We start from the raw sequence: 16,533 nt of genomic DNA, 5'->3' as shown, positions 1-16,533 counted from the left end.
CGATCTTTCTACCGCAGGCTTCTGACGGGCAAACATGGTCAATGCTGGAGATGCCAGATTGCATAACAGAATGGTACTAGGTTTCAGATAAATGGAGGAACTCTTAAGAACAAGCCAACAAACAGGGCTCAGGTTCAAACAATTTCACTTGGGTTTTGGATGATACAGAAATCAGATGCCAAGTATTACAGACTACCCCCTAAATAACTTGCGCCTAATCGCCTAACAATTTATGTCATCCAAGTCCCAGGGCATTCCCTGGATCTCGCCTTCGAAGATGTTCAGGGTTACGGGGTAACACAATCCAGATGATAGGCGTTATAAGGTGGTTAAACGGTCAGGTGTCAGATCAGCCTTCAGGCCTTTGATGGCAACTTGTTCATCACAGGGATGATCTTGTCCTCCTGGAGGCCCCTTTGAGGATCAATCTTGTAGGTGTCGTAAAAGTCCAAGATTTCCATTGAGATATTCTTAACCTGAGTGTTGAAAAGGAGTGTCGATTGTTAATATGAGGACATAATGAAATTGCCAATCGATGGGGAAAATATCAGAGGAACGCCTACAATGTTCATGTCAACGCGGAGTTCTTCAAACCACGAGGTTGTGTCCTTATCTTTAAGAACGCTTGCAATGTATATGCAGGCCAATGCAATCATATAAGGAGGATATATGAGAATGAGATCCATCTTGTAAGTATCATTGACAAGGCCCCTGCAAGTAATAGTGTCTTATCAACATAGATATAGGTCGTGTATGACTGAGCATACAATACACCCATAAATCAGAAATAAAAAGTATTTTCACTTATATCTGTTGTCCCTGCTATTCCACATAAAAGATATTTATCTCATCGTACTACTATACTTAAGTGAGAAGGAAAACACGGTAGAGGCATTTGTATTATCCCACGGTTCTGCATTCCTAACAGGAATGTTCCAGACATATGGAATGTAAATGTTCTTCATTTAAATGAAATACATGTGCAGACAAATTCTAAAAGGGGGCACTAAAAGGGCAGTCCATTTGCTCCGACTAAAATCACTCATAATAAAATGATTCAAAAAAGAGAAGGCTAATTTTAACAACCACTATCACTAAAGTATATCAAAGAACTTTTCTTGCATATAAGACAGAATTCAGCTTCCATCCACAAAAGGAAAAACAGTACACGGTGTGACTAAAATTAGAAAGGACGACAAGTTCCATGGCAGATTAGCAGCACGCGGTCCTCAATATGATACCGCATTCTTATTCAAGAAGATATGCTTACCAGGCAAATTGTGTCAGATCTGTTATGCCAGCATCCTGCAATAACCTGTAAAGCAGAACATCTCTCAGTGCCATTGCAGAAAAGCTTCAATTCTAGTGGAAATGTCATTGCTATTGAGATGATAGGGGAAACAAAGCCATACTGTAGAAGAGGACGGTATGGATGGTAAACAACCAAATAATAGTCGAGTGCTTCCAGGAGCTTCATTTCCATTTCAAGGATATCTTTGATTTCAAATCGGTACTTGTCATCAGAACCTACAATTTGGGGGAAGGAGAATAAATGGTTAGTAGGCTGTGCAGCTCCTCCAGCCTTCCAGGTAAGCATGGGTCTATCTATATGATCAGGAGACTCACCACACATCTTCTTGATGTAAAATACAAGAAGCCTTGCTTGCACTGTGCTTTCCTCTACCTTTGATGCCAAATACAAACAAGCTGGTGCTACCAAACGAGGATCATACTCTGTCATGCTCTTTCTGTAAATAGACTCGGACGTAGTTCTGAATTATTATTATTTAACTGGAAACACGCAGTTCTGAATGCTTAAGTTCCATTAGAAAAGGAATTATGTAGAAACAGGCAATGAATATGATCCTTCACATCCAATATTTGCTGACAGAAAATACAGAAAGACGAGTTTGATGCTTGAAGTATACTATTTGTAAATTAAATTTTAAAGATTTCTGGTTGAAGCCATCATACCAATTCTGATGGAAGCAAGTTTATAAGAACCTCACATCTACAATCACACAAGTTCTGAATGAAGCTAGGTGAATTATAGAGTTCTGAATGAAGCACACAAGTTTTCACGGAAAATTTTGAGAAATAGCTAAACATGTACAATCACGGCATACTGTTCTTACTTTTTTTAAGTAAGTATACTGTTCTAACTGCGCTGTAAGTTGGTCATTTTACATCATAAGAATATACTTGCTAATTTCTTAGTAGCACGACATCTATTACAGACTAAAAAGTAATGCCATGTTCTCATTTCTCTGGCTAGTACAAAATAGTCAAATTCAGATAGCAAAATTAGAAACCAGAGGGGCATTCTTTCTCTCTGATGCATTATTATTAAATAGACAATCATACCTTGTGTAGACACGCCTGAAGTATGTGATTGCAGTAGCTATGACTCTGAGATAACAATGATTTAAGATCGTCAGCATCGTGAGTTAATTCCAGATAGGTCTACTGGAGAATGGACAACATATCATAAACTGGATAAGTGAGCGATTCAGTAGCAGACATTAAAAAAACTGGAGTAACGGATATGCAGTAGCACCCATTAACAAAAATTGCAGCACCCTACATATAAAGGAGATGGGAATGCTGCTGGAATTTTTTTCCCTTTTAAAAGCAGTTAGCTTTCGGTATCACTATTTCAGTCTTGAAGTTTAACAAACTCCACAGAGAAGTTAGAAATAAGAACTTCATGAGGAAAAGAATAAATAACACCAAGCAATGTAATGTGCCTCAGGTAGTAAACCAGCAATATATATGCCAATATGTTAACTTTTTTAGATACAAAGGTACCCACTTCAAGAATGTAACTGTACGTATTACTGTAGAAGAAAATCCTGCTATGGTCTAAAGCAAAAAACGCGCAAGTTTGTTTGATCATTGAAGTCTACAGATATCATACACAACTATAAACAAAGGTACAGTTATGGAAATGGAACAATGTCTCTAACCTTTGTCTAACTTTGACCTGCTGGGCCAACCGCCATATATCTGAAATAATCAGATGCACTCTGTGAGGAAAAAACAAATGCAGAATGCCCATAAATTCTTGTAAGATATTGTAATGTGTCCATCCGGATTCCAGCAGGCAGCAAAGTGATTTATTAGTTCTTTAGTTGCTTTATGTAAGATTCGCATAGATGAGATAATGCTGTTACATATTTCTATTACATTATGTTGTTAGGGGCTACCCTAGCCCATCTATATGTGTGGGCTGCAAAGAAAGAATGAGTCCATCCCCATTTTTATTATCTTCTCTCACCAAAGCAAGCGGTGACTCACTGCCATCATCACGATGGTATTTACCCCGTGACTGCTACAACTCGAATGGAGTGAATTTAAGTGCATACTAAAATCTAAATTGCTACTTCTTTTTACATTTTTATACATATAGCTAGATTACTACTTATAATTTATAGCTAGGTTGTGCTAGTTACTGACAAAATAAGAAATGCATAACTTGCGTCAGCGAAATTGCTCAAGTAGAATGAGAAGGCTGTAAGATATTCTCCATTCGGTATAAAAACAGTGACTGTGAGATATTTGTTTTAGCAGAAATGGTAGGGAAATGTTCACCACGCGTTATGGCGAATTTATGCTACAAAGGCACATGTCACGGTACGCCCATGGGTATGGTTGCGCACCATACAACTGTCATCCCAAACATTGGAGTTTCCAAACTTCAAAACAAACCACAGTTGCCACATTAAACGCTATAAAATCCACATCTATTACCGGGCGGGTTTATCGCCAATTCTATAATCCGTCGTAGGGGCACCCAATTGTCCTATGCTTCGCGACACAGCACCCCATCCCAACAGTAATTACACCAAAATGTACACATTTTAAGGCTTGCTATAAACTAAACAGACTACTGCTAATATGCACGGACGAGATTAGAGAGAGCAAAAGAAAACAGGATGGGGATGACGGCGGAGGAGGAGCTCACGGAAGGACATGTGGATCTTGACGAGGCGGAACTCCACGGGCGTGACGCCCCGCTCCCGGTCTTTCGCCGGCACCACGTCCACATCCTCCGGGTCCAGCAGCTGCTTGCTGCTCGCACGGAGTCATGGCGCACCGAATTAGCAGCTCAAAATTCACGGAGCAACATGGTGCGGTACTACACCGGCCGAGAGAGGGTGCGCGTTCCGGCGCCTTTACCTGTGCGACGACGTCCAGAAGTTGGCCGCCATTCTAGATCGGCGTATCCCGGACAGGAGTCCCGCCGGCGGAATCGGTGGAGTTCTTGTGGGAGCTCGGGGTTCGGAGAGGAGGAGGTAGGGGCACCGGGCCTGTTCCGCGAGTCGCACCGGCATGGCCCAAGCTTCGAAGCCCAACTGAGTCCAAGATCTGCCACAATACCCAAGGGCTAGCGGCCTACCCTAGAAAAAAAAAGGCTAAGGGCATCTCCAATGCTCACCCGCAAATTTCCTTCTGCATTCGTCCGTGAAAAAGGGAAGATCAGTCCCGGCCATCCAACGCTACTTGCATATATTTCAAACTTTTTTTAAACAAACTGGGCGAATTATATGCAAGCCGGACGATTTTCATACAAACTGGACGAAAACATTTGGGCATATTTTTACTAAACAATATCGCGCTCCATAAAACTAGTCCAAGCCCGGCCATGGCGGACCCCGCTCCCACGACATGTCTTCCCCATGTCTAGCAGCCCGCTCAATGGACCACCAGGTACCAGGAGGGTTATGCTTAAGCGAGAGAGGAAGAATAGCCTCCCTTCGCTTTCATGAATCACGTATCAGAATTGGTTTTGGGGCGGGGGAAGACAGTCGCCGTGGTCTACATCCCCGCTCATCGGGCAAGACACCGAATGTGTAAACCGGCGACGCGATGGCGGTGGCCTTCCTGGGACCCAACCGGTGGTGGCCTCCCATGATCTACTTTTCCTCGCCATCCGTGGTGGACGCGGACATGCTGGCCTCCGTCGGCATGACTTCTTTACCCACTTGCCTAACGGGTTTTCGACATCAATCGCGATGCGTTTGCCGAGAGGCGGCGTTGTCCAGCCTGGACGGGCGAGGAGGGGGTGGCGATGGCAATGGTGGCGGTGCCGAATTCGGAGGGTTTGAGGCAAGCCAACCTGCACTGGGTTGGCTCGCCGGGCAACCCAAGCAGCTGCAATGCTGAAGAACTTCTTCTGTTTGACGGAGGCCATGGGGTGTTGTGCAAGGAGGAGATGGAGATACCGGAGGTGAGGTGTGCTTCTTGTCTGGCGCTTGAGCACGTTTATATAGCGGGGGATGCGATGAGCCAGCTAGAGAGGTGTTTAATGCTCGTCGGCACAGGAATAGACGTGTGACACTCGGGACGCCGGAGTAGGTTCATCGACACATGTGTCGGTTTAATGGAAGTACGTGGGCATATGGATCCCGTTTCAATGCGGAGAGAAGACATGTGTAGCAGGCAATCAGCGGGCGGCCCTCTTGGCCGATGAGCCACATTTATGTCGGCTCCAATGAGCAATCGCGTCCGCTTTGGGCCAACATGAATGTGAGCAGCTGGCTTCGGGCGGGAATGCTAGCGGGCATGAGAAAGGTGTTTTCGTGGGCCAGATTAGTCAGACGCGGGCTTGGCAACGATCCGGACGCCCGCAGACACCCAGTTTGTCTCTGATTTACGGGAAAAAGAGAATCCAGACCTCCGAATGGACTGATGTAGGATCGTACTAGATGGTAAAACAAGTCCAGACCGTGCGGTCCGGATGATTACGAGTGATTCGAAGATCAGCATTGGACATGGCCTAACCCTAAAGATTGTACCGCAAGTATAAATCAATGCTAAACCTTATCATTCTCTACTGTAGCAAATCACTAAAATTATTATTTAACATTGCCTACTAATTGCCTCTGCATATTTAACACTCCTATCCTTAAATAGAATCATTAAACAAGCAAATATATGCAAATAATGCAATCATAACAGCAATCTGTCTAAACAGGATAGTCTGTAAAGAATGCAAGAGGAATCATACTTCTTTAACTCCAAAAATTCTGAAAAATCATCACACTATAGATAATTTGTTGTTTCTCATTGTGTAAAAATTTAAGATTTTATCATGTTCTCACTATTCACAAATATTCAAAACATAACAGCAAACATTCTGTTTTTAAAACAACAACATATGGAATTACAAAATAAGCATGGTAAAGGCTATACTTGACCTTTTTATTGAAGTAAAAGATGCAAAATATTACTCTAAATAACAGCAAGCAAATCCTAATAAAAGAAAATGACGCTCCAAGCAAAACACATATCGTGTGGTGAATAAAAATATAGCTCCAAGTAAGGTTACCGATGAACGAAGACGAAAGAGGGGATGCCTTCCGGGGCATCCCCAAGTTTATGCTCTTGGTTGTCCTTGAATATTACCTTGGGGTGCCTTGGGCATCCCCAAGCTTAGGATCTTGCCACTCCTTATTCCATGGTCCATCGAATCTTTACCCAAAACTTGAAAACTTCACAACACAAAACACAACAGAAAATCTCATAAGCTCTGTTAGTATAAGAAAATAAATCACCACTTTTGGTACTGCTGTGAACTGATTCTTTATTTATATTGGTGTAATATCTACTGAATTCCAACTTCTTCATGGTTGATACCCTTCAATACTACTCATAGATTCATCAAAATAAGCAAACAACACATAGAAAACAGAATCTGTCAAAAACAGAATAGTCTGTAGCAATTTGGAGATTTCGAATACTTCTGTAACTCCAAAAATCCTTAGAAATTAGGAAGTCCTAGGAAATTTGTTTATTAATCCTCTGCAAAACAATCAGTATTTTATCGCGCATCTGTTAAACATTAAAACTAATCTACTGGGCGCAAACGTTTCTGTTTTTCAGCATGATCAAATCAACTATCATCATAGATCATCCCAAAGGTCTTACTTGGCACTTTATTAGACAAAAGTTATAAAACATGATTACTACAATAGCTCAATCATGTGAACACACAAAAACAGTAGGGGTAAATGTTGGGTTGTCTCCCAACAAGCGCTTTTCTTTAATGCCTTTTTAGCTAGGCATGATGATTTCAATGATGCCCACATAAAAGATAAGAATTGAAACATAAAGAGAGCATCATGAAGAATATGACTAGCACATTTAAGTCTCAACCACTTCCTATGCATAGGGATTTTGTGAGCAAACAATTTATGAGAACAAGAATCAACTAGCATAGGAAAGCAAAACAAGCATAACTTCAAGATTTTAAGCACATAGAGAGGAAACTTGATATTATTGCAATTCCTACGAGCAGATATTCCTCCCTCATAATAGATTTCAGTAGCATCATGAATGAATTCAACTATGTAGGCAACACACAAAGCATTCTTTTCATGATCCACAAGCATAGAAAATTTACTACTCTCCACATAAGCAAAATTCTTCTCATTCACAATAGTGGGAGCAAACTCAACAAAATAACTATCATATGAGGCATAATCCAATTGAAAGTTAAAATCATGATGACAAGTTTCATGGTTATCATTGTTCTTTATAGCATACATGTCATCACAATAATCATCATATATAGCAACTTTGTTCTCATAATCAATTGGAACCTCTTCCAAAATAGTGGATTCATCACTAAATAAAGTCATGACCTCTCCAAAACCACTTTCATCAACATAATCATCATAAAAAGGAGGCATGCTATCATCATACTAATTTTGCTCATCAAAACTTGGGGGACTAAAAATATCATCTTCATCAAACATAGCATCCCCAAGCTTGTGGCTTTGCATGTCATTAGCATCATGGATATTCAAAGAATTCATACTGACAACATTGCAATCATGCTCATCATTCAAAGATTTAGCGCCAAACATTTTAATGCATTCTTCTTCTAACACTTTGGCACAATTATCGGAATCCTTATTTTCATGGAAGACATTAAAAAGATGAAGCATATGAGGCAACCTCAATTCCATTTTTAATTTTCTTTTATAATCTAAACTAGTGATAAAACAAGAAACTAAAAGATTCGATTGCAAGATCTAAAGATATACCATCAAGCGCTAACCTCCCCGGCAACGGCGCCAGAAAAAAGCTTGATGTCTACTACACAACCTTCTTCTTGTAGACGTTGTTGGGCCTCCAAGTGCAGAGGTTTGTAGGACAGTAGCAAATTTCCTCAAGTGGATGACCTAAGGTTTATCAATCCGTGGGAGGCGTAGGATGAAGATGGTCTCTCTCAAACAACCCAGCAACCAAATAACAAAGAGTCTCTTGTGTCCCCAACACACCCAATACAATCGTAAATTGTATAGGTGCATTCGTTCGGCGAAGAGATGGTGATACAAGTGCAATATGGATGGTAGATATAGGTTTTTGTAATCTGAAAATATGAAAACAGCAAGGTAACTAATGATAAAAGTGAGCACAAACGGTATTGCAATGCTTCGAAACAAGGCCTAGGGTTCATACTTTCACTAGTGCAAGTTCTATCAACAAGGATAGCATAATTGGATCATATAACTATCCCTCAACATGCAACAAAGAGTCACTCCAAAGTCACTAATAGCGGAGAACAAACGAAGAGATTATTGTAGGGTATGAAACCACCTCAAAGTTATTCTTTTCGATCAATCCATTGGGCTATTCCTATAAGTGTCACAAACAACCCTAGAGTTCGTAGTAAAATAACACCTTAAGACACAAATCAACCAAAACCCTAATGTCACCTAGATACTCCAATGTCACCTCAAGTATCCGCGGGTATGATTATACGATATGCATCAGACAATCTCAGATTCATCTACTCAACCAATACAAAGAACTTCAAAGAGTGCCTCAAACTTTCTACCGGAGAGTCAAGAAGAAAACATGTGCCAACCCCTATGCATAGATTCCCAAGGTCACGTAACCTGCAAGTTGATCACCAAAACATACATCAAGTGAATCAATAGAATACCCCATTGTCACCACGGGTATCCCACGCAAGACATATATCAAGTGTTCTCAAATCCTTAAAGACTCAATCCGATAAATAACTTCGAAGGGAAAACTCAATCCATTACAATAGTTAGAGGGGGAGAAACATCATAAGATCCAACTATAATAGCAAAGCTCGCGATACATCAAGATCATGCCAAATCAAGAACATGAGAGAGAGAGAGAGATCAAACACATAGCTACTGGTACATACCCTCAGCCCTGAGGGTGAAGTACTCCCTCCTCGTCATGGAGAGCGCTAGGATGATGAAGATGGCCATCGGTGGCGGATCCCCCTCCGGCAGGGTGCCGGAACAGGGTCCCGGTTGGTTTTTGGTGGCTACAGAGGCTTGCGGCGGCAGAACTCTCGATCTAGGTTTCTTTTCGGGGGTTTCTGTATTTATAGGAATTTTTGGCGTCGGTCTCACGTCAGGGGGGGTCTCCGAGTCATCCACGAGGCAGGGGGTGTGCCCTCCACCCTCGTGGATGGCTCGAAACTCTTTTGGCCCATTATTTTACTTTGGGGGCTTCTTTTAGTCCATAAAAATCATCAAAAATTGGCATGTGATAACCCACAAGTATAGGGGATCGCAATAGTTTTCGATAAGTAAGAGTGTCTAACCCAACGAGGAGCTAAAGGCAGAACAAATATTCCCTCAAGTTCTATCGACCACCGATACAACTCTACGCACGCTTGATGTTCGCTTTACCTAGAACAAGTATGAAACTAGAAGTACTTTGTAGGTGTTGTTGGATAGGTTTACAAGATAATAGAGAGCAAGTAAATAAAAAGTAGGGCTGTTGTAAGTAAAGAAGCAATAAAGTAAATATAGCGAGTGTGGAAAAGTGGTGGTAGGAGTTGCGAAATTGTCCCTAAGCAATTGACTACTTTACTAGACCGATAGCAAAGCATTGTGTGGGAGAGGCCACTACTAGCATGTCTGATACGTCTCCAATGTATCTATAATTTTTGATTGATCCATGCTTATCTACTGTTTTGGGCATTATTGGGCTTTATTATCCACTTTTATATTGTTTTTGGGACTAACCTATTAACCGGAGGCCTAGCCCAGAATTGTTGTTTTTACCTGTTTTAGGGTTTCGAAGAAAAGGAATATCAAGCGGAGTCCAAACGGAATGAAACCTTCGGGAACGTGATTTTCTCATCTAATACAACTCACGAGACTTGGACCCTACGTCAAGCCACGTAATAGGGGGCCACGAGGTAGGGGGCGCGCCTACCCTCCCAAGGCGCGCCCTCCACCCTCATGGGCCCACTGTTGCTCCACCGACGTACTTCTTCCTCCTATATATACCCATGTACCCCCAAACGATCAGAGACGGAGCCAAAACCCTAATTCCACCGCCGTAACTTTTTGTATCCATGAGATCCCATCTTGGGGCCTGTTTCGGAGCTCCGCCGGAGGGGGCATCGATCACGGAGGGCTTCTACATCAACACCATAGCCTCTCCGATGAAGTATGAGTAGTTTACCTCAGACCTACGGGTCCATAGTTAGTAGCTAGATGGCTTCTTCTCTCTTTTTGGATCTCAATACAATGTTATCCCCCTCACTTGTGGAGATCTATTCGATGTAATCTTCTTTTTGCGGTGTGTTTGTTGAGACCGATGAATTGTGGGTTTATGATCAAGTCTATCTATGAATAATATTTGAATCTTCTCTGAATTATTTTATTATGATTGGTTATCTTTGCAAGTCTCTTCGAATTATTAGTTTGGTTTGGCCTACTAGATTGATCTTTCTTGCAATGGAGAAGTGCTTAGCTTTGGGTTCAATCTTGCGGTGTCCTTTCCTAGTGACAGTAAGGGCAGCAAGGCACGTATTGTATTGTTGCCATCGAGGATAACAAGATGGGGTTTTCTTCATATTGCATCACTACAAGAAATTTGTTAATACGTGACGGTAACTGTCCGTCATGGAACAGTAGAAAACCGTCATGGGTGCCCACCCATGACGGAGTCGATGTCCGTCATGTATATCGCGTCATAATTTGACATCATGCTGCCCATGACGAATTTTCACCGTCATGGATTTTCCCCAGGCCCGCCCAAGGCCCAAACCATTGTGACAGAACAATCCGTCATGGACTGACGCCACGTAGGATTTTCAATTGACCAACTGTGATGACGTGGCTTCCTGCGTGGACACTTTTTTCTGTCACAGAAATCATCATGGATTTAGGGGCAATATAAATTTAGTTCTGCCATTAGCCTATTTCATTCGGCCCAATTTTTACCAAGTACATTTTTAAGCATAATGCGTTCCACAAATCATATTGCAAACTATGGCCCAAGACAAAGTATTTCCAAAGTTTCATACATACATATATGAATCAATATGCAATCATCTGCAGGTATTTACAATATAGAAGTTTACAAGATCCTTCAGGAAATGGTAATTTTACAATATAGGTTGACAAAATATCACTCAACAAAGTTAGGAAATAGTACAATCCAGCTCACACAAAGAGAACAATTAAACTACTGAAGTTATTATTCATCTTGTCGTCGGCCCTCCTGATGGACACTATGGGTATGTCATGTTGATTGTTATTGACAGCACCAAGTAGCCCACTATGCAATCATACCTAGCATATTTACAAGATCATTCGATATGTTAGATATAAATAGATAGAAGAGAATTGTAACAAATGTAAAAACCGAATAACATAATATCTGCTACATATAAGTTTCATGTAGATTTGTATTAATTAAGACAACCAAATTATGGGTAAAATATGAAATGTTAAGTACTCTGCATATCATGCAAACAAGGAACAGAAAAACACTTGTCTGACAATGGGGGACCATACATAATACAATGCACAAGATTCATTCAATTAACATGTGTAATGATACTTGACAGCAAAAGAAGGCATGTACCTGTATGTTCAAGAGAAAGATACGCAATTTTCAATTGTTTAGTTTGGTAAAAGTAGAGACCTGTACGTTTAGGAGAAGGATATGGAATTGTTAGTAAAATAAAAAATTATAGATAACGGACACTAGATGCATGCATCGATGCTTTGAACTGGACACTTTCCCACGTTTTGAGAACATCCATGGAAACACAAACACAACACTTGACCGGATTTGCAGCTCGCTTCCTAAAGAAAATTCGGTTATTTTTTCAGGTTTTTTCGTTGCTGTGCACCTGATGGAGATTTCAAGCAACATGAATACAAACTGTGAAGGAAAACTTCAGCCCTAACACATCCGCGCTCTTAATTGATGAACTGTTCGGCACATCGGCCTGGCTAGATCCAGCACCTTGCCGGAAGTGGGAAGTGGCTATTGCGCGTCAGTATACTGTATGCAAGGCATATTTTGAGGAAAAATACTAATCAATATGGCCAATATAGATTTTATGCTAGACTTTTTGTTGACCTGCCATTAGAGTGGTCTTTCTAAGCTAAGACATGAAAAGGAAAAAGAAGAATACTACTACTCGAAACAAGTTGTGTATGTGCCCCATATTTTGAGTTGAAAAACTGGCGACGGGACTAGCTCAAAAACATCAAAGACTTGATGTGTTTTGTAAGTTTATCTGTGAACTTTATTTGATAATTATGTTGCCATTGATGGTTAAGGCACTATGGAATTCGAGCATGACTTCATGCCTCCAAGCATCTAGAAGTAACGTGCATGTAGAAATATAACACTAAGTGCAGGTATAAGCCATCAAGTAATAAATTTAGCATTCCTCCAAATTTTTAATATATGTGCAGACCTGTAGAAGAACATAACTTCAAAGCACTAGCACTTTCATTGCCCCGATTCTAGTTACTTCAAACACAGAAGATTAACAAAAAATATTGTAAGGCAATGTTGACAGTTTACCGAAAAGCTTAGCAATAAAACATGAGGAAATTGTTTATTGCATCATTTACTAGAAATTTGCATAACACAACACTTGCTGGCAGACATTAGACTAGTCATTCAAAGTATATGAATCGTGAGTATTATGCCCATTTTAATCCACTTTACATTGTTGAGGTCATTTTACTCTTCTGAACATATCCATGTCATGGGAAAAATGTGAGGAGTGTATTAACAACCTAAATATAAGAATATTGTGAAGTTCCCAAAATTCTCGAAGGGTGGTCACTGCATCTACAAAAAAAATGAACAAACCATGTTGGAACATCGCACCCCATTATCTGCCACAAATATTACTTGGACAAAGTGGTCAGCTAAGTAGATCCCATGGAGATAAATCAAGAGTTGCCAGAATTTGAATGTTCAGTGGAAGGATAACATACCATGGTACTCTTCTCCTCGGAAAAATGGAAGATAGCATCGTCACCTGCCCCACTGACAATAACCAACAGGAGTAGCAAGGAACCAACAGGAGCATCTCATGGGCGTTTAGTTATTGAACCAACAGAAGATACCATGGTACTCTTCTACTCTTGCTGCGTGTACAGAGTAGCAACGAACCAACAGAAGATCTCATGGGCGTTTACTTATTGAACTAGCAGTTTTAACTAACTAGCAGATCTCAGAAATTCTACATTGCTGCTGCTCGCAATGCTAGTTGGCTGTAACTTGCATGTGCGAAAACAAAGTAGCCACATTTTGTGCATCATGGTTCAGTACAAGAAAATGTGATAGCCCTTGGAGAACTATGCTAGAGCAGAGCAGTAATCACTTGGAAAGGAAAGAAAAACAAAGCGAGAGGGTCGACCTTGTTCTGTGGGGAATCATGGTGGTCGGGGCGGACGATCTCGCTATCAAGCTCGAGGGTGGGATGCCGGTCGTCACCGTCCATGGAACTGGAGAGACGGAGAGCTCCTGCTGATCTGAACCGAAGCAAAAAAAACTTGATTGGAGATGGGACAGAGAAAGAATGAATGGAGGAGAAAGGACACGACGGGGTAGGGAGGGACCTTGTGCGGGGCGGCGTCGTCCCCAGCAAGGTCGAGCTTGTGCCTCCTACAGGTCACGGTCGTTTTCCTCTCCTTGTCCCGTGCTGGCTGATCCGAATCTCCGGACAGCAAGGCAGCTGCGCGGCCTGGGAGACGGAGTAGAAGGCCCCTGTAGTAGATCCATGGCCCTGGTCGTTGCTTGCGAGCAGCAGCTGCTCGCCGCATCGGCTATGGTTGGCTTCCGCTTCCATCGGGCCGCTTCAGCCGCCGTCGCCATGGATCTGGGCTGCCCTCATCGGTTGGAGGCGGGGAGGTGGAGGCGACGGGGTGGAGAAGATGGGAGGCGTGGAGGCGGAGGTCGGGGACGAGGAGATGCGTGGTGGTGGAGGACGGGGACGAGGAGATGCGATGTGTGGTGGCGGCGGACGGAGAGAAGAGATAAGGGACGGGTGTGTCTTAGGGTTAGGCTTTATACGGGGAAATGTTAAGGGCTTCTGGCGGGATTTTGGCGGGCTTGCGGTGCTGTACCAGGCCGTTCATGACGATTTTGACATTGTCATCGAAAATCCGTCATGGATTAACAGGTTTCTTGTAGTGCATGAGTCTATCCCTCTACACCATGTCATCTTGCTTAAGGCGTTACTCTGTTTTCATGAACTTAATACTCTAGATGCATGCTGGATAGCGGTCGATGAGTGGAGTAATAGTAGTAGATGCAGGCAGGAGTCGGTGTACATGTCTCGGACGTGATGCCTATATACATGATCATACCTAGATATTCTCATAACTATGCTCAAATCTGTCAATTGCTCAACAGTAATTCGTTCACCCACCGTAAAATACTTATGCTCTTGAGAGAATCCACTAGTGAAACCTATGGCCCCCGGGTCTATCTTCATCATATTAATCTTCCAATACTTAGTTATTTCCTTTGCTTTTTTGCTTTGCTTTTATTTTACTTTGCATCTTTATCACAAAAATACCAAAAATATTATCCTACCATATCTATCAGATCTCACTCTCGTAAGTGACCGTGAAGGGATTGACACCCCTTATCGCGTTGGTTGCGAGGAGTTATTTGTTTTGTGCAGGTACGAGGGACTCGCGCGTAGCCTCCTATTGGATTGATACCTTGGTTCTCAAAAACTGAGCGAAATACTTATGCTACTTTGCTGCATCATCCCTTCCTCTTTGGGGAAAACCAACGCAGTGCTAAAAGAGGTAGCAAGAAGGATTTCTGGCACCGTTGCCGGGGAGGTCTACGCAAAAGTCAACATACCAAGTACCCATCACATACCCTTATCTCCCGCATTACATTATTTGCCATTTGCCTCTCGTTTTCCTCTCCCCCACTCACCCTTGCCGTTTTATTTGCCCTCTCTCTCTATCCTCCCTCTCTATTTGCCTCTTTTTGTTCGCTTGCTTTTTGTTTGCTTGTGTGTTAGTTTGCTTGCTTGTCACGATGGCTCAAGATAATACTAAATTGTGTGACTTCACCAACACCAACAACAATGATTTTATTAGCACTCCGATTGCTCCTCTTACCGATGCTAAATCTTGTGAAATTAATGCTGCTTTGCTGAATCTTATTATGAAAGATCCGTTCTCCGGTCTTCCTAGTGAAGATGCCGCTACCCATATAAATAGCTTCGTTGATTTGTGTGACATGCAAAAGAAGAAAGATGTGGATAATGATATTGTTAAATTGAAGCTATTTCCTTTTTCGCTTAGAGATCGTGCTAAAGCTTGGTTTTCGTCTTTGCCTAAAAATAGTATTGATTCATGGAACAAGTGAAAATATGCTTTTATCTCTAAGTATTTTCCTCCTGCTAAGATCATCTCTCTCAGAAACGATATTATGAACTTTAAGCAACTTGATCATGAACATGTTGCACAAGCTTGGGAGAGAATGAAATTAATGATACGTAATTGCGCTACTCATTGTTTAAATTTATGGATGATTATACAAAAATTTTATGCCGGATTGAATTTTGCTTCTAGAAATCTTTTAGATTCGGCCACGGGAGGCACTTTTATGGAAATCACTTTAGGAGAAGCTACTAAACTCCGAATTGAATTTTGCTTCTAGAAATCTTTTAGATTTGGCACGGGAGGCACTTTTATGGAAATCACTTTAGGAGAAGCTACTAAACTCCTAGATAATATTATGGTTAATTATTCTCGATGGCATACTGAAAGATCTACTAATAAAAAGGTGCATGCGATAGAAGAAATTAATGTTTTGAGTGGAAAGATGGATGAACTTATGAAATTATTTGCTAATAAGAGTGTTTCTTCGGATCCTAATGATATGCCCTTGTCTACTTTGATTGAGAATAATAATGAATCTATGGATGTGAATTTTGTTGGTAGGAACAATTTTGGTAATAACGCGTATAGAGGAAATTTCAACCCTAGGCCTTATCCTAGTAATCCCTCTAATAATTATGGTAATTCCTACAACAATTCTTATGGAAATTATAATAAGATGCCCTCTGATTTTGAATCTAATATTAAAGAATTTATTACTTCGCAAAAGAATTTTAATGCTATGATTGAAGAAAAATTGCTTAAGATTGATGATTTGGCTTGGAACGTTGATAGAATTGCTCTTGATGTTGATTCTTTGAAACTTAGATCTATTCCACCTAAGCATGATATCAATGAG

At 41.4% G+C, this 16,533-nt stretch overlaps 1 protein-coding gene across 1 annotated transcript; it reads right to left on the bottom strand.

Moving 5' to 3' along the window:
- Nucleotides 1-81: 81 nt before the first annotated feature.
- LOC125515045 (cyclin-C1-1) lies at nucleotides 82-4,353 on the bottom strand. The gene is made up of 9 exons (XM_048680462.1): nucleotides 4,180-4,353; nucleotides 3,965-4,071; nucleotides 2,967-3,006; nucleotides 2,365-2,409; nucleotides 1,627-1,748; nucleotides 1,413-1,527; nucleotides 1,271-1,315; nucleotides 564-711; nucleotides 82-476 (listed from the first exon to the last, which is right to left on the bottom strand). The coding sequence occupies exons 1-9, from the start codon at nucleotides 4,332-4,334 to the stop codon at nucleotides 357-359; spliced, it is 897 nt and encodes a 298-aa protein (XP_048536419.1). The 5' UTR covers nucleotides 4,335-4,353; the 3' UTR covers nucleotides 82-356.
- Between the last annotated feature and the right edge of the window lie 12,180 nt (nucleotides 4,354-16,533).

This window comes from Triticum urartu, chromosome 6 (assembly GCF_003073215.2).
Source record: "Triticum urartu cultivar G1812 chromosome 6, Tu2.1, whole genome shotgun sequence".
Classification (NCBI taxonomy): Eukaryota; Viridiplantae; Streptophyta; class Magnoliopsida; order Poales; family Poaceae; genus Triticum; species Triticum urartu.
This window is presented reverse-complemented; position numbering and strand designations above follow the sequence as displayed.